The sequence below is a fragment of the Vanessa cardui genome, chromosome 25, assembly GCF_905220365.1.
Source record: "Vanessa cardui chromosome 25, ilVanCard2.1, whole genome shotgun sequence".
NCBI lineage: Eukaryota > Metazoa > Arthropoda > Insecta > Lepidoptera > Nymphalidae > Vanessa > Vanessa cardui.
In genome coordinates this window covers 9,394,010-9,413,686 of record NC_061147.1, presented here as the reverse complement: position 1 = coordinate 9,413,686, position 19,677 = coordinate 9,394,010, and the positions used below count along the sequence as shown (strand labels likewise).

At 34.2% G+C, this 19,677-nt stretch overlaps 1 protein-coding gene across 1 annotated transcript; it reads right to left on the bottom strand.

Annotated features, from left to right (window-relative positions):
- Positions 1-15,968: 15,968 nt before the first annotated feature.
- On the bottom strand, positions 15,969-19,438 carry LOC124540389 (trypsin-7-like). Its single transcript, XM_047117891.1, has 5 exons — positions 19,262-19,438; positions 18,388-18,515; positions 17,513-17,771; positions 16,821-16,970; positions 15,969-16,641 (listed from the first exon to the last, which is right to left on the bottom strand). The coding sequence occupies exons 1-5, from the start codon at positions 19,436-19,438 to the stop codon at positions 16,489-16,491; spliced, it is 867 nt and encodes a 288-aa protein (XP_046973847.1). The 3' UTR covers positions 15,969-16,488.
- Positions 19,439-19,677: the final 239 nt, after the last annotated feature.

Here is a 19,677-nt window from a genome sequence, read left to right as displayed (position 1 = left end):
TATCAACCATAGGTGATGGTGACCAGCTTGATGATGGAAATTTTGAAGATTCCCAAGTCTTATTAGTTTGAAGAAACCGACGCGAAATTATATGTATATCGATGGTTTTTGAAAGATCTTATTGTAGAACATAAGACAAATTTGTACAGGACATTTGTATTTGTCAAGGATCTCCTGATCATGATGTCTAAACATTAATATGAATATGAAAGCGACTGCAATAGATCAGCGGCAGGGTCGTCATCGGTAGGAGCTTCTGGTACAGGGTTCATAGCATAAGTCTATGGCAATTAATTACAAAGATCCTGCAAACTATTTTTTATTTTATGTAGGAAATCAGCAATCACAAATAACAAACTAGCTATATTATCTTAACAGTCATTATCAGAGTTGCGTAATGCGCAACGGTCCCAATTAGAAGGTCCGAACCGAATGACTCTCTATAGTAAATTTTAGCGACTATCATCGCTTTCAAAATAATTAAGAGTGTGACAAGTGTTCCTTCAAACGCTCTCATGATTCAATACGTCACGGCGTCCACACCCCACAGATACAACAAAATCTAACTTAGTTACTAATTAGTCGTAATCAAGGAACGGTATATTGGAAAGATTTATCATTTCCATCGTACTCGTTGTTCAGAACATACGTTCGTGTAAATCGTCATAAATTCAAAAACGTAATTCAGTACGCACGGTCTGCTTACAATATTGCTATATAGCATTACGGTACTCCCATTTGCCGCTTGAAGGCTTTTGTCAAATTAACTGTCTCAATTTTATTATTAACAAACGAGCTCAGTAAATCTTGGAGTTCGTTCGAATTTAGAAAGAAACAGTTCTAAAACGTGCAACGTTCATTAATAAATAATTAATCCTCGAAAGAAGCTCAGCAGATAGAACCAGAAGATCTTAACGGGTTCAGTTTAAGGTGGACATCAAATATGTGTTTAATTAATTTATATATAATAATATACAAAGGACTCGATGATAGAGTATACCAGAAGTATATCAGAAGGATCGGGTTTGAGATTTTATTATTTTTAAAAACTGTTTAGACTGACAAATAGGTTTTTTATGTTATACATAGGAAACGAGCAGGAGACTCACCTGATGGAAAATTATCACCACCGTCCATGGACATCTACAACACCGGGCTTGCAGGTGCGTTGCCAATCTTTAAGGAATGAGTACGCTCTTTTCTCGAAGGTGTTATCGTTTCGGAAACTGTTTTGAGAGAAGTAAATGCAGAGCAGAAAATGTCTCGAAAAGCTGTTGTGAATTTTAGGATATTTAGGTAAACACTTGATATCAAGTAGTCACTACCTGATAGCCCGTAGACATTGGCATTGTAGGACATATTTGAATTTGAAAACAAAAATTTGTGTCGCGTGCCTTGATTGATTTGTTGAACAGCGAATACAAGACTTGTAGCAGTATTTGTCAAATGACCGAGCGATATATCTCCTTGCAGTATCTTTAAAATATGGTAAGGTACCATCTCTTCATTTCCAAAAGAAAAGGCCAAATATAGTTACCGTCCTAATACCAAAAATTAACTACCTTAATTTTTAATTAATTTTAATTTTTAATTTAATTTTGGTATAGGTTGGCGGACGAGAATATGGGCCACCTGATGGTAAGTGGTCACCATCACCCATAGACAATGACGCTATAAGAAATATTAACTATTCCTTACATCTTCAATGTGCCACCAACCATGGGAACTAAGATTTTATGTCCCTTGTGCCTGTACACTGGCTCACTCACCCTTCAAACCGGAACACAACAATACTGCGTACTGTTATTTGGCGGTAAAATAACTGGTGAGTGGGTGGTACCTACCCAGACGGGCTTGCACAAAGCCCTACCACCAAGTAAATGTCGGATGACCAAGTGATTTATCTCCTTGCAGTACCTTTAAAATGTGGGAAGGTACCATCTCCTAATTTCCAAAAAGAAAGGAAAATATAATTACCGTCCTAATACAAAAAAGTAACACAATATTAGAGAAATAATTACAAAAATCTTATACATATAGGAATAACCTCAAACTATCACATATCGCAAATAACAATGTTTCACTTATCAGCATTATATTCGAAAACGTAAAGATATATGACCATCAATTAAATCCATAACATATTTAACTCGAGAAATTCTCGGAACACCGTTTGGAAGCCCGAAATGGTTCGTTGCAATTGAAGTAGCTGCCAAGTATATGAAATTCCAAAATGATTGTAATTCCTAAACATTGAACTGGCATTATTTGCGTATGAAATACAATATATGTCAAAAAACATGAGTTTATAATATACCATTTCGAATACATATCGACAGACATAAATTTTAATAAATCAGGATCAAGCACATTGGATCTGTTAGTAGTAGCAGTGGATAAACGCGCCAGTGGGCCACCTGATGGTAAGTAGTTACATACGTAGATACATCCATAGACGATGGCGCTGCAAAAAATATTAACAATTCTTTTCAATACTCATGCGCCACAAACCTTGGGAACTACGGTGTTATATCCATAGTATCTTTAGTCAGACTGCGTCACTCACCCTTCAAAGCAGACCACAAAAATACTGTACTGCTGTTGGCTGTAGAATATCTGATGATACCTATCCAGTTGGTCTGACGCTACCACCAAATATAATATTCTTTCATCATAAACTTATTAGGATAATTTGGCCAGTTGTGAGCATAGCCTGTTACTAGTACTAGCTGTATGAGCATCGTTACTTGCTAATATGCGAAATTTGTAAATTTTATAGCACACAAATCTTTAGACCTCCTCCCCCCCACTTTTAACGCCTCGTCTCTTTAAAAAGCGCGTATTATTGGGACTTTAGTTTAATCCGAAGAAATTTTATCATAATCTATTTAAAGGTTTAATTATGATAGCGTAACAGACAGATATAGTTACTTTTGCATTTAAAATAACAATAATAATATATGTCGGCGCGAAACCACGAATTTAAGAAAAACACGTGTCCAGAAATGATTATGTTAATAATTTAAAAATATTTGATTGTTAAATTAAAATTTTTTTGTGAATTGTGAAAGGTTCGATAGTCTGAAATATTTTAGTGTTTGTAAACAGGTGTTATGTTGAGTGAATGAGTCTATTTTGGTTATAGAAGACTAAGCGCCCGCCGGTATAGACAAGCTTGGTCGAGCCGTCTCGGAGCGATCGGACCGCCTCATATTGGAATAAATCAGAGAAGAGTATTTCCTGAGTTTATTTTCAAAACACCGAGAATGATTAAAGATCGAAACCCAGACACTCGTGACGTAAGCTATGATGACGTCATGTTTTTTAAAAACGGGATCGGACATGCTTCTCCGTTATATACAAATCCTAAAGCAGATTATCGAAATACCTAAATAATATCAAGTATTGTAAATAAAAGTCAATCAGTGAAACTTCAATTAATCTCAATCAAATTAAGCAATTGCAGAACTAATGGAAATCGAGATTAATTAATGACTTTCTGTTATCTACCATTGATGTATAAATTCTGTACTAAATAAGTGATTTGTTTCATTGTATGTTCATATGATTTGAACTATCCTTCCTACTGATATTATAAATGTGAGTTTGTGAGGATGAATTAATGTATATCTGTTATTCTTTCACGAAAAAACGACTGGACTTTTTGAAATAAATATGAGACAACGTCGCATACATTACTCTGATCCCAATGTAAGTAGCTAAAGCACTCGTGTTATGGAAAATCAGAAGCAACGACGGTACCACAAACACCCAGACCCAAGACAACATAGAAAACTAATGATAATCTACATCGAATCGGCCGGGAATCGAACCCGGGACCTCGGAATGGCGTACCCATGAAAAGCGGACTACACACCACTCGACCACTGAGGTCGCCATGGATGAAATTTTAGTGGTTTTTTGGTTTTTTGTAGTACTGGTTATGCATTAAAATAACACAGGCTTCAATTTATTTTTTGTGTAATTTGCTCATAGCATGACAATACGTATAAAGTACCCGTGCAAAGCCGAGGAAGCTAGTATAATATAAATGATAAAATACTATCAGTTAAAAATAAATTTATTTACAGAATGTCAAGAAATATCGAACAAGAGTACTAGATCAATTTAGATAAACAGTTTTTGCGTCAGAAATTTTAGTAATGCAGACAGATTTTAGGCATAATATACCCAAATTATTTGCACTTCTGGGCTAACTGTTTTCTCTTGAGATTTGTAGCACATTCAACCACGCTGTTCTGAAGGTAGATAAGTATCACTATTAGTGTAAGAAACTCATACAACACAAACAGGATTTCTAAAAGATTTTTTCTGTCATTGCGTTATATTAATTACCAAGATAGTTAAAAAAACAATGGAGTTACTATAATTTTACATCACATGTTGCAAATTTTTTTATGACTACCACCCCAATCATATTTGCAACACAACACCGGTTGGTGCGTTGCTAACCTGCCCCAAAGCCCCCCGTATTCCAAATGTATAAATTGTGCCATCATACTTTAACTAATAATTTATTAATAATAAACTGTCTTTATAAATATTAACAATTTAGTACATAGACTTAAAAAATAATAATCAATATGTCAACATCGCGTCAGAATCCTTATTTTGTATCATTACGGCGATAGTTCCAAAATAGTGCAATGTTAGTTGTACCTCGCACAACCATTATGTGGAACCAGCTTTGGCTGTTTTTTTTTCGAATTGATACGTCTTAAAAACCTATAAGAAAAGACTCATTTTTCATTAAGTGAGCCTCCAACCCTTTTGCTCCCTACACACAAAGACATCATCGATATAATTGAGCTTGTAGTAAGAAACTCATGTTAGATATCCTAACAGATTATTATTGACTAATAGTCGCCCGCGATATCGCCCGTATTTTTATTTTAGGGTGTTGGATGTCACTTGTCAGGAAAAATTATCATATGTCCTTTCTTGTAGTACAAGTTTGCTTCATACCATTTTTCATCAAATTCCATTCAGCGGTTCGGTCGTGAAAGAGCGACAAACAAACAGACACAGTTACTTTAACATTTATAATATTAATATAGATTTCGAAACCCTCAACATAGCCTCTTTGATTTTGAAATGTCAACGAACTATAAAATGATATGTATGATAAATACAAAAGTATTATTCTTTTTCTGAAAACGTTTGAAACGAATGCATCTTTCAAATGTCTGTACTTTTGTCTAGCGTTTCTGTATTTTGTTAAGAATTCTCGAGCAGTTCTCGTTTCGATCGGACTAAGATTACTTCGGCAAGAACGTGTCAAGTGCCGTGGAATTGAACTCCGGACACTGCACACGGTTTTAAAGATATAGAGATGTATGAGAGAAACCTTTTTATCGACAACCAGAAATAAATACGAGTGTTTTCTACTTTATTTACAGCACTAGAGACTCGTCCAATCTTCCTCCTGTCCTGAGTGTGATTACAAAATAGATTCTATGAGTCTTATAACATGGTAACCGTTTTATAAGGGTATATAATAATGCAAAAATGTGGTGTCTTGCTGATATGGCCGATATAAAACCCATGAGCTATTTAAATCATTGCTGCAGTACTTGATAGGTACAATGAAGAGATGGGGTGAGGTACTATGTGGTAATCTCCTGACATTTATGGAAGCAGCTCATAGTACGTTTTGACGTCGCTTAACTATTTTCAGGCTACCAAGTTAAAGGAAAATACTACCTCTATTGATGTAATAAAATCGAAAATTTGAGAAACACGTGACCAATCAAAAGAAATTTACTTCAGGCAGTTATAGTTAAAGAAAATTGAGTTTTTATGGTAAAGAATAAACAAATTTTTGTCCTGGCAGCGTTTTACTTGACAAGCACTGATGCAGCGAGAATAGACAAACCGATCTCACCAGATCCTTGATATTCGGTGAGACTGGAATTGAGAGCTAGTAAATCAAACGAGACATCGTTTATACTAAAAATACCTTACATCAGCCATGCACATCACAAATCCTGGATTGTACAAGACTGGATATATAAAGCAAAATCATATCATCAAAACCTTCACAAAATACAAGATATTATAGCTGTTAAAATCCAATGTAATACACATTTGAATAACGTAGGTATAGTACGACACAACTTAGACGTAGCATCGGTAAATTTAATAAAACCGATTATTGTCGATGTACACTCGGGGTAAGAAAAGGTTCGTCACTTTAAGATCTATTTTCTTATGCTCGATCGAGACATATTGCGTCGCAATAATTTGATGTTTAAATTCAAATGGTACTAAGAGCCTAAACTTGACAAAGGAATTACTTTGAAAACTGGCTAAGGTTTTCTAACTCTGACTGTACACAACCAATAGAAATAGCACCCTATCGCGACATTCGCCGATATCCGTCGCTATAAATTCTGGCGTCGGTTCAACCCAAAAAAGTGCATGTAAATCGACGTGTTAAATTGACGAATATATTAGATCATATGATATGACAAGTTATTACGTTTGTGTAAAAATCATATTGGCATAAGAAATAAAAAGTTATAATTTGGTATGGCGTACATAATTCGGGTGTGATCGGCCGAATTTTGCCGATGCTACATCTAAGTTGTGTCGTACTGTACGTAGTTTTCGATTCAATTTCAATTCGGCATATTTCGAATACACATATATCCATGACCTAAATTTGATTTCAATATATCGTTATGATTCCGAAAACGCACATTAAAATAATGGAGCTTAATGTTTGATGTTTGAAAATCTTGTAATGGATAGAAGTAACCAGGGAATACAGACAAGTAATCCCTAGTAACTATACTGTTTTTTTAAAGATTAGTTGCTGTGTTCCTCCTCAATCCTTCCAATTCCAGTATCGGACCAGTGACATCGCTAAATAAGGGTCATCAACTCAATAGTGCGTTTCAGAAATAATCATAAAAGTATTAATAAAGTTTTGACAAAAGTACGTAAAATGACTGCACTATTGGGCAATGGCTTTCAATGAAACGAGAATATAGAGCAGACTCGACGACTTCCATAGTCGAGTAGTCGATTCCCGGCCGAGTCGATGTAGAAACGTTTGTGATATCGTCGTTACTTCTGATTTTCCATAACACATGCTTTAGCTACTTACATTGGGATCCGAATAATATTTGAGATGGCCAATATAAAAAAAAAAAATAAAACAAAAAATCTATAGTAATTAGTGGATTATATTCATACATATTTTCTGAGAATCATGAATGCCACGAAAAGAGAGAGAGTTAATGAGTTAAAGCTATTTGAGAATTAATTACATAAGAGGGTGAAACGTAGGATGAAAGAAACATGAAAATCTCGGCTAGTTTAATTACAGAAATATAAGTAAACATTTTTGATTTCACATCCGCATTAAGACGACATGATTTGTAAAGCGACGAGCCCAGTGTCCGAAGCGCCCGTATCATTAATAGCTACGAATGTGGCCATTACACTGGCGAAATCTACAATATATATGTATTTCCTTATTAAGATATTTACTTGGTGATAGGCTATTAGAGCTCGTCTAGGTAGGAAACAAGATAAGCACTGGAGTAGCACCAAAACAAGAATAATGAATATTTGTGGGTCTTTCACGAGTTTATGCAAAGGAATTTTTTGAAAATTCGTTGGGAACTAAAATGTTATGTCCTTTGTACCTGTAGTTACACTGGCTCACGCAACCTTCACCCTGGAATACCACAATACTGAGTTTTAACGGTAGAATATCTGAGCAATGGTTGGTCCCTACCCAGGGCACAATAGACATAATATCTTACTTCATAAGATTGTGGCGCATTGGCGATGTAAGGAGTGTTTAATATTTATGGCGGTATCGTCATCTAAGAGCAGTGGTGACCACTTACCATTCTAATGTAACCTAACCTACCCAGGCAAGCTTGCATAAAGCCCTACCATCAAGAACGACAATTTTGGTGTGAACCGATTTGAAAAAGCGAGTGTACTCTTCGAATTGATCCCGTTTACACAGACAGCTATTTGACGCGAAAATTTCGGCCCATAATCTCTCACCATCTCCAAATATTCACTTCATAAACATGACCAGTTTCTAGGAATGTCTTTAAGTAAAAGCATTGGTAAAAATCCTTTTACAGCCCTGTCTGAATTTCCAAAGAGATTTCCTTGTGCAGTCTTCTTGGAGAGCGTTTAAGTACATACAATGATAAAACTCCCTTTACAGTCCTGTCTGAATTTCCAAAGAGATTTCCTCACCGCTGTGCTCACGGCCCAACATATACATATTAATTTCCACGTCTGTCGTGCTGTTTTTAAGCGGCGTCCATCCTCTGTCAGCAACAGATGAAATGTACAGCTGACTTCACATTATATGTATAATTAACCGAGGTTTTTGTAACAAACATACGTTATGTTTAAAAATATTTTATAAAGCTCTTTGACTAATGAGAAGTTACATTTAAAGGGTTGACATTCCTGACGGGTTTTATTAAAGGACTTTTACCCTACAGCAATGACAAAAAGGGTAATGCTTTTTAAAAACAAATATATAAAAATGAAATTAAAATTAATTTTTTTTTTTATTTAAGTAGATTCATTAAACGGAATGAATGGAATGGAAATTTAATTGAATGTAACTATCACCGGTTTAGAAAGAAGATTCTACCGAGAAGAATCAATTGAGTTTTTTACTCAGTACTTAGTCTTTTCCACCATTTTATTTGCAGAGTATGTCTACTATCTATACTAATATTATAAATATGAAAGTAATTGTCTGTCTGTCTGTTCTTTCACTACCAAAACAATTTCATAAAATTTTGAATAAAGCAAACTTGAACTTCCAGAAAGGTTACTTTTTTTGTCTTTGATAAGACAATTGACCCATAAAGCGCAAGCGAGGCCGCGGGCTACTAGGAAAGTACCAAGTCTGATACTTATTTAATATTTGCAATTGCAAAATACTAATACTAAATGTTCTACATATTTTTTTTTATTTACTACATCACATTAGAAACTTCTAAAGAAACGTCTTTCTTTACAACTTTGTCCATTTTTTTTATGGAATAGGTTGTCGGACGAGCATTAAGGCCACCTGATGCTAAGTGGTCACCATCACCCATAGACAATGACGCTGTAAGAAATATTAACTATTCCTTACATCGTCAATGCGCCACCAACCTTGGGAACTAAGATGCTATATCCCTTGTGCCTGTAGTAACACTGGCTCACTCCCCTTCAAACCGGAACACAACAATATAGTATACTGTTGTTTAGCAGTAGAATATCTGATGAGTGGGTGGTACCCAGGCGGGATTGCACAAAGGCCTACCACCAAGTATTTTTTAAAAACCTTCCTCACGAATCACTCTATCTACCAAAAAAACCGCATCACAATCCGCTGTGTAACTTTAAAGATCTAAGAATACATAGGGACAAAAAGCTGTAAGCGACTTTGAAATCAATCGTTTAATTAATACAACTATAGTTGCTAATATTTTTGGCAGTGGTGATGACTTACCATTTGCCAATGTGCACTCGTTACACCTGAAGTTACATAAAGTAATCATATATCACCCCTTTCTCTATTTTCCGTAAACAGTGAGGCTGTTAAGACTTCAATGTGAGCTATTTACTTGATTTATAAAGAGCTCAGCTTTAAAAACTGCCGTTAAGAAACTTTTTAATATATCACTACCTGATAGAACGGGTTCGTTTCTTGGCTAGAGGCGTTAAGTTTATATAAGATATATCATTTTACTCGACGCAATTCCTAAAGTGCTTGTTTATTTTACTAAGTATAATGTGGCCATTTGGTGGTACCATCACCATCAGAAAATGGCTCTGTGAGATTTTTTAACCATTCTTTGTAGCGCTGGTATGTTTTCCATTAGTGGCAATTTCTATTTGTAAAAAATATTTTGGAGTTTGTGTCGACTTTTCTTGATCTTGATAAACCCAATTGTATTTTTATGTAAGTGTGTTGTGTATGTATGTTATTATTAATAGAATTATTTATTAATATTAATTATACAGCTCATTCTATTAAATATTTAAAAAAAAATATTCCAAGATTTTCGATACTAGTATTGATTTTGATTTGTTTTAATTTGAGAAATGAATGAATCCTTTATGCAAATACGAAGGGTCGTTCCAAAAGCTCTAAAATCCTAACCATAGCATCACTGTCTAGAGATGAGGGCATCATCAATCTTAAAATATTGCTTTCGCTTTTAAACCGTGTCGCAGTTACAATCAAATTGTACTTCTGATAAAACTAGACTCTTTGGCAAAATACCAACTGTACTTTTACACGGTTTTAATAGCTTTTAAACTTTTTGTGGTGGTAATAAAAGCCTATAGGTACCCATTCATTTGCTTAACAATTTCAACACGAATAATACAATGAACGTTATTGTCAAAAATAATAATCTCTATATATAATATAAAGATTGCATTTTATAATAGGACCGTTTGGTTTTCAGACATTATACCCTTTAAGTTCGCCCCTTAAGGCGTAGAATGTCTGAAATCAAAGGGGGTTAAATTTTGTATGAAAGGCCGTCATTTTTTAAATTAGAATCATATAACACAAAACTTATTTTTGTTATTCTGCTTTAAATTTAATCTAAGCGTTTCTGGATACTCAACCCTAAGGGGTGTATACGAGTATACTAGGTTTAAAATTAAAGTAATCTGTAAATATATGTTCCTAGCAAAACCGCGGGCACTTGTTAGTTAATTATATATAGGTAAAAAATTGAGAATATGATATGCGTCATCTTAAAACGTCGAATGTTTTGGGTAATCTTTTTTTCAACTAAATATGTTCGTTTGGTAATTTTCGTCGAAATTCGTTAGACCATTGGAAAATAACTAGATATATCAATACAGCACTAACAACCGAGCTTACTACAACATAAATATATAAATTTCCAGACATTTATACGTCCCGTTATTTCCCCCGGGATCGCGACTTTCCCGCTAAATTAAAAACTTCTCCACGTTAATAGCGGCCCTTATCATGCTCTTTAATATTATTGCTTTAAAATACAGCCTGGTATTATTTTCATATCTATCTATGAATACATTATATTTGAGACATCAATTATAATGAAGTTAGTATTTAGATTAAATTCTCATATTGAATTATATTTTACAAAATTATTTAATTTTCCCAATCAAAAAACAAATCTTAAATTTATATTTTCTATGTGATTTAGTTTTTCATTATTCCACTTTCCATGGAAATATAAAACATCAGGGGCTTGCAGGTGCATTGCCAGCCTTTAAGGAAGGGATGCGCTCATTTCTTGAAGGTTCCGAAGTCGTATCGATTCCGAAAAACCGCCGGTGATAACTGGTTCCATAATGATTGTGCGAGGCAGAAAATATCTTAAAATTCTCGCTGTTGTGGATTTTCGGACATATAGGTGGTGCTGATGAAATTATATAATTATTTTTTATTCAATACTCTTCCACTTAACTACTTCTATTTACTTCAATATAACTTCCATAGTTCTGACAAGAATTCCACTGACACTCTGGGTGTGGAAAAAATATAGATTACTAGTTTGTGTTGTTGCGGTATAAAAAGGTCTTCCATGGTATTCAAGCTGTCTTCATACAAAACTTCATCAAATTTAGTTCAGTAGTTTGGCTGTAAAAGCGTAACAGAGTTACTTCTGCATTTATAATATAAATATTGATTCAGGATCGCGACCAATGAGATCGCGTCAATTTAATGTCAAGGTCACAAGCTCGTCCTGTGATTGGATGAGACTAGTGCATAGGAAGGATTAGGGAATAGTTGTTTAGTAATTATTGTAATATTATATACGATTATGTTCGTACTAATTGTCGCCCACAGCCTCGCGTTTTAGGGCTTTGTTGTCATGTGTTAGGCAAAAAAAAGCCTTATGTTCTTCCTTTGTGTTCAAAACTAAATCTAACAAATTTCTTCAAAGTCGGTTCAGCGGTTTGGTCGTAAAAGAACAAATAGATAGACAGAGTTACTTTTAAATTTATAATATTAATAATATGTAGTATTATAGTATAGAAGTATAGATAAATAAATTATTCTATTATGACTCCGTCTTAATTGAATATGAACCCTCTTTAAGAGGAAAATTTAGATCAGCAATGAAAGATTAACAGGCTGTTAAAAACATGACTTTTTAAATTAATTACAATTAAAATATTAAGTGTCATATCGTCATTACTTAATTCGTGAAAGAAATTAACATAAATAGTATCGCGTATTTTAGTTTTAGAGTAAACGTGTCCTGTAGTACCACACTATGTGGTAGGAACTTGAGGAGACCCCTCTAGGTACCCCTCTGGGTATATTCCGACTCTACACTTTTTAGTAATGTTGTGATCCCTTGTTGAAGATTAGGCGCATAACACCTCCGTTCCCAAGGTTGGTGGCCTTGTAAGGAATGGTGAATAAACCTTGGGTATCACAATTTACCACCAGGTAAGGCTTTCACGGGTCTGCCAATCTATATTGAATTCAAAAGCTTGGGACTTTGGGTTCAATTTGCATTGACATGACAAATAATCTTGTAGGCTTTCTATTAGTACCTACTTTCCCAAAACGTGCTGCATGTTATGCTAAAAGTTTTATATAAATTAATAGGCTTAGTAGGTTTTTCGGTTAGTGAACATAAAAATAAAAAATCATCTATTAATATAAGAGTTAGGGTAATATACATGCTTCTGTAAGTAATATGTTTTAAGTAACAAGTATGTTACTAGTATATTAAAAGAGGTACTTACCTATTTTTATTTCGATCAAGCATTTTCCTCTTATAGGTATTCATCTAACATGTGTAAGAGGTTACATAACAATTCAATATAATGTAATATAAAAATATTTTTCCCACAACATACCGGTCTCAGTATAACACGCGCCATTTAATTTGGTCATATCAGAACAGGGGGACGAACCTCGACGAACTTAGCGAGAATCGCTCTCCGGCAGGCGATATATCATTCGTATTGTCGAATCACAATCCCTTATATAAATAAAAGCGAGATAGACGTCATCCCCGCACTCTCCGCTCTCTGTAAATAAATCATGGTCACGTTTCCCTGCATACGAAGTAGTGTTCGCGGCGAAAACGCTCGGAAAACACTCGCGACGACTCGACTTGAATGCAGATTGAAGCGCGTAAACACACGGTCATATATTTCGCTTTTAAACGTCGCTTCATTTTTTTGTTTTGTATACGTAATATGTAAAGATGTTGATGTTTAATTGAATGAATGCAACAAAGTCTAACTAAAATATAAGTATTGATTGGTGTTCAGGTGATCTATCGACGTGTTTGTAAAATAATAATGAATAGCCCTACAATAAATACTTTTGTTTTTCTATATATGTTACCGCGTTTCGGCAAACGTAGTGTAGGACGTCCTCGGGCACGGTGGAGTGACGACTTACGCAAGACAGCTGGCAGGAGATGGATGCGAGTTGCCCAAGAACGATCTCAGTGGCGTGCAATGGAAGAGGCCTATGTCCAGCAGTGGACGGAAATAGGCTGATGGATGGATAGATGGATGGATATATGTTACATATGCATACCTTTATTTAAATAACAAAGTAAACGACAATTTCAATATTTACTTGAAATTAATTCAAGCACTGTCTGATATACCTAATAATATTACTCATATTTAAAACCAATCAATCCTGTTTTATGTCTGTACAAGACATTAAGTACGGTCTTGCAAATTCACACACACATTACATATCTAAAATGTGTATTACATGTAAATTTTACACATAAGGTTTACAAATTTAAAGAGTTTGCTTTATTTAAACGGTTGAAAATAATCTATGACTATTTTCAAACTACAACATCATAGAATTTTTCTTGTTTCTTTGCTATATTGTCCATGTATTATATACAAAAACTTTCCTTTTTAATCACTCTATCTATTAAAAAAACCCGCTTCAAAATTATTTGCGTAAATTTAAGGATCTAAGCATCCATACCATACCATGTAATGATGATATATTTTAAACGTTGAAGTTTGAGGACGTGAAAGCTTAACGTGTATTTTGCTCTCGATTGCTGACAAGGACGCGCCAAGGTCTAAATATGTGAATGAGGGCTGTAATACGAAAAATCAACTTTTGATCGCCTTTGTGTGGCGAAATCTACTTAGTTTTATGGAAACAAATATATTATTAATAAAAAAAAACATACTATCAATGAGCGAATATTGTTTCCTAAATTCTTTGGTTGATACATTTGAGAAAAAGGATTTTGCTTTCTTAATTTAGAGTAAGTCTAAAATTGTCCAAAAAATTATCTGGTATAAATTTATTCATCTAGAAAGTCCAGTATTTCACTTAGTCTTTTTATATAGTACATCTGTACTATATAAAAAGACTACTTAACCTATAATCAACCTATCTAGGTTGATTATAGGTTAAGTAGGTAAGACAATTGGTCACCTGATGGTCAGTGGTTGCCATTGCAAATAGATGAGAGAAATATAAATCATCTTATACATGGCCAATACGCTACCAACTTCAAACAACAACCATCTCACTGTTTCCCTATAATCTGACTTTTAGATACGAGAGACAAGACCGGCCGTTGTGGAGATCCAAGGATATTTGCTCAACAGCTGACTTTTGGAGAAGAAGATGATGATGATCAAGCGATGAATGCGCCGTACCTACCTGTGTGGACAAGTAGGTTTACTCAAACCAGTACCAAGTACATTACACTGATTACTTAGAAGATATCAGAATTTATATCATTATGTCCACTAAGTCTATTTCAATTATAATATCTCTTTCTGCAGCGGTTTTTTAATTACCTCTGTTTCATCCCAGCGGAGGTACATCGTTGTGGTTCCACGCTTCATGTAAAAGTATTGAACTTTACGCAATATTCTTCCTTGAAGATTCTATCTTATAGTAAAAAAAGATATTTATCTTATTTTTATTCCAAAACAGTGCTAACTATAAATTTAAATAAGCCAATAAAATGACTAAGAAAAAAACAAGTAAACGAAGAATGCTTTTATTTAGATTTTAGGTGATTGTCTTTGTTCTTCCATTGTTATTGAATATTGGATAAGTCATTGATCTAATGGCCTAAGGCCATAAATAAATAATAAATAAATAAATATGAGACAACATCACATACATTACTCTGATCCCAATGTAAGTAGCTGAAGCACTTGTGTTATGGAAATCAGAAGTAACGACGGTACCACAAACACCCAGACCATAGACAATATAGAAAACTAATGGTAATCTACGTCGACTCTGCCGGGAATCGAGCCCGGGACCTCAGAGTGGCGTACCCATGAAAACCGGTGTATACACCACTCGACCATGGAGGTCGTCATAAGGCCCAAGAGTCTATGATCTTCAATTAAACAAGTCGAGCTGATTAACAATATTGGGTTTTACTATGGAAAAAAGTCTCAGCCACTGTCTGGATTGAGGAGATGAACTCCCGAGTCTCGGAAAGCACGTAATTGGTCTGATTGTTTTTGTTTATGTTGGATTTGCTGTCCCATTGGATAATAAGAGTGACCGAAAAGACAAAATACCTGTGCTTGCACACACACATATGTGATTTAATATATACTACGTAGTTAGTTTCGCACCCTTGAGATTAGCCGTCGGCGCCATGTATATATTCAGCACCATTTCTAACTGAAATTCTTCATACCTAAGAGTAAAAATTCGAGGTCAATTTTTAATTAAACTTTTCTATTTAGGTATATTTAAGTTAAAATTCATTAACGTAAAAGGTTTTTCTTTCGTCTCGCACACTTAGTAGGGCGTACTTTATTCAAAACAATAGGTAGCCTAAACATCTTCACAAAACTAAAACAAAGGTATATTAAAAAGTAAAAGTCGCTAAATTAGGACGAATATAACATATATAAATAAATACATGCAAAAATGTCTATTAATTTTTATTATAAAAGAAAAGCTTACTTTAATAGGATTTTCGTCCAAGAAAAATTAATACATCGTCTTGGGAAGCTCGGTCGTCTTCATTAAGTGTAAAAGCTTTTTAATAATTTTTCCAGAAATGTTTAACATTATGTAATAAAACGTATAAAATATTTAACCAAAATTCATCGAAATTACAATACTTTATTTAACAAGAACTTAGCTTTAATTAAATTGACAAATAAGATCATTAAACAAAGATTATAATGTTATATAATTACAAAGGATTATATTTGCTTACATAATACAATTGAATTATTTTAAATTTAACCTAAAAACCATAATTCCTTGTATATTTTAATGGAAAGTAAAAAAAAACATAATATGATATGTGTATAACTTATTCATAAGTTTACACATTGCAAAATAACTAAAATAGAATACTTAAGAATACCTGTATATGATGGCACAAAACTAGGAGTTCCACCGGGTAATACTATTGGTCACCTTTTGTTTCTCATTCATATTATCATTGAAAAGGTTTAACAAATGTCATTTCATAATTATAAAGGTAAACCAGTGACCTTTCTTATCCATGGTCTTACAAATGGTACATTGGCATATACACCTGGCTTATTTGGAGTTGCACATCCGATACCGAATGAGACAAGACCTATTAGTTTCCCATTTACCACGACTGGACCGCCTGAATCGCCCTTAAAAAAGATTAAGGTTTATATTAGAGTAGATTTCTGAGATCGAGATATTAATTTTAACTTTATGTAGGCAATAAACAATTCGACACTACAGTAAAATTTGGGGATACTTTGGAAACAAAGGTAACATTATTATGATAAAAAAATGGAGTCTTAATGCAAACTGAATATTTTTTTACCTGACAAGAGTCCTTAGAACCATCAATATATCCCGCGCAGAACATTCTCACAGTCATGAAGTTGTAAGAATTATGAGCAATGGTCTTACAATCCTCGGTTGCTATTATAGGTACATATATTCGTTGCAGCAGATCTTGCATTTTGCTCTTCTGCAAAAAAAACACAGTTTATAACGAATTACTTGAAACGACAATAAATATATAACACCAGGGTTTATAACTGAAGATTCTTATCTTCATTATTCAGAACAAAATTGATCTAGTACTACTACTATTGATTATTGTATTTATTAAATATGCTCCCGTCACTATGAACATTACAATTTTAGAGTACGTTTATATATTATATAGTTTGATACCACAAGTCGTCTGACCAAGCGAGACCGAAGTTGCTAGTGTAAAATCTCGTCTAGACAGTAAATCTAGCGAAAAGAGGTATTACCTGCCATCAACCTAATTATCATTTTTTTTTTTTGACGACAAACTTTAAAACAAACTTGTTTTTCAGTATATATAATTAGCATGTAGAGAATATTCATCAGATAACATGAGCATCAAATTTGCGCATGGTACAAACTTCGGGCACGCTTAGTCAGAAGGCCCATTGTATCAAGCTAGCTAAATCTATGATAAACAGTTTCAAAGACAAATTCGTCTTACTTTAAAGACAAGTAAATAGGAAGAGGACTTACTTTAAATGCCAGATGACCCCATCCAGTTATTGAGACCATAGTTCCTGGTACAACGTCACCAACATTTCCAATCGCAATGGGTCTAGCGACTGAACTGACAGGTATAGGATTTTCTAACAGAACCAGCTGGTAGTCGTAGTCGTGAGAATGCTGTCTATCAGTGACGTTCCACATGGGATGGATAAAATGCGCACAAATCAAATACCCTATTGTGAGACTTCTGTGTGTCGAACCAGCGTAAACGTGTGTTTCTTTAGGACTGAAAAGAATAACCTCTCCATAAATGTTGATCTAAAAATAGCAGTTATCTTCGATAAGGATAAAAACATAAAAAGGAATGTTAAAGGATAAAGTTTCCTTTCAGAAGAAGGTTTGGAACGTATTCCACAGTGCTCTTTCAATGCGGGCTACGAAATACATATGTGATAGTTTTTCTTCTGACTCGTGCAGGTTTCCTCCAGTGCTATACCGCACGAGATAAATTATAAGTACAAATTTATGTTTTGAAAATTAATAGTCAGTGTTTTAAGCAAGGATTTCGTGTTTTTTTTTCTATAAACTGTTATATCCCTCTGACTACACACAGGGATATAACAGTTTATAGAAAAAATTGACCATCTTCAAGACAGCCATTATGTGTGTCATAAAATATATGGTTTAAAACAAATTTCTGAATCACGTAAAATTTTGATTCACTCTGGAGTCTCGTCTTTTTAAATATAGATTTGGAATTTTTTTGAACATTATGCTTTATCGCAAATATCACATTGTGCCATATACATGTGTTTTATATAATATGTACTAAAATATTCTGCAGTATATAATTTTACGATCAAATACTATTTTGTATAAGTAATGGTTACTATGTTACTTACTTACAATGAGCAGCAGTTATGACCCATTCTGGCGCTATCAGTGCTGCTCCACAGTACTTGCCGTGCAAAACTTGGTACGGAGCATCTTGGATTGGAATCTTGGTGCCACCCACTATCCTCCAGCGTATCTGGCAACGATACGAAATTTCAGAATTGTTATTTCGTTTTTTTTTTTTAAGTTGTAAAATATATATTGTCGAAGATAAATATAATGTGAGAAAATTCAAAAAAATTTACGTCATTTTTGATAGTTCGAATGGACGATGGTATCTACCAACCGGATATCACCCACTTGTTATAAATTCTACAAATTTAAATTGAAAATATCGATACTTATTATTGTAGTCTCCCGGTTTGATGGGTAAAAGGACCAGTAAAACTATATACAAGGTCATAACATCATCAAAGTTCCCATAGTTGGGACCAATTGACCAATATTTATAGACGGTGGTGACTACTTATTAACAGGTAATCAAATTTGCTTACCCACTTATAGTACGACACAATTTAGATGTCGCATCGGCAAAATTCGTATAACCGATCACATCCGAATTAAGTACGCTAACCCAAATTATCAATATTTATTTCTCATGCGAATATGATCTTTGCACAAACGTAATAACTTGTAATATCTCATGACCTAATATATTCGTCAATTTGAAGCGTCGATTTACATGCACTTGCTTTCTCTGACGTGTGAATCTATAGCGACGAATAGCGTCGAATGGCGCGATAGGGAGCTATTTCTATTGGTTGTGTAAATCGACAGTAATCGGTTTTATTTTCATTGCATTGCATTTTCCGATGCTACATCTAATTTGTGTCGTACTATACTTCATTATAAATATTATTATAATGAGTATGGTTATCTTACATCCACGCTTTTGAGGTCACTCTCTTGTTGCTGACCCTCGAGAACTTCATGGTGGTACATATACTTCCTAGCAGGAACTTCTTTCGTCACGTATATCCTGTGGTACTGCTTGGCGCATCCAGGTGTCAACAGTCCACTGTATACAGTTTCTAAAGTAATAGAAAATATGGGAATCATTGATTATTGTAAATACCTTTAACCTTCACAAATCTAATCAATATCAAGCAATGTCTATCATCTAAGTTCCGCCGAGATGGCCCAGTTGCTACTATACTTTAAGGTAGGCGAGCGATCTGTTATCTAATTCAAGTGTTTTCCAAAACGAAATATATTTTATATTTTATGGTCCAAGAAAGTTTCTTTGCCAAGAAGGTAAAAACTGACGACCCCAAAACTTTTGTCTTTTAGATTGTTTA

Bases quoted from the DNA above. Each gene is read 5' to 3' on its own strand.
- LOC124540389 (XM_047117891.1), bottom strand. From the start codon at position 19,438: ATGATTCCCATATTTTCTATTACTTTAGAAACTGTATACAGTGGACTG. The intron at 18,516-19,261 runs GTAAGATAACCA...TATCGTTGCCAG, and splicing joins GTGACCTCAAAAGCGTGGAT to ATACGCTGGAGGATAGTGGG. The intron at 16,971-17,512 runs GTAAGTCCTCTT...TTTTTTTTGCAG, and splicing joins GGGGTCATCTGGCATTTAAA to AAGAGCAAAATGCAAGATCT.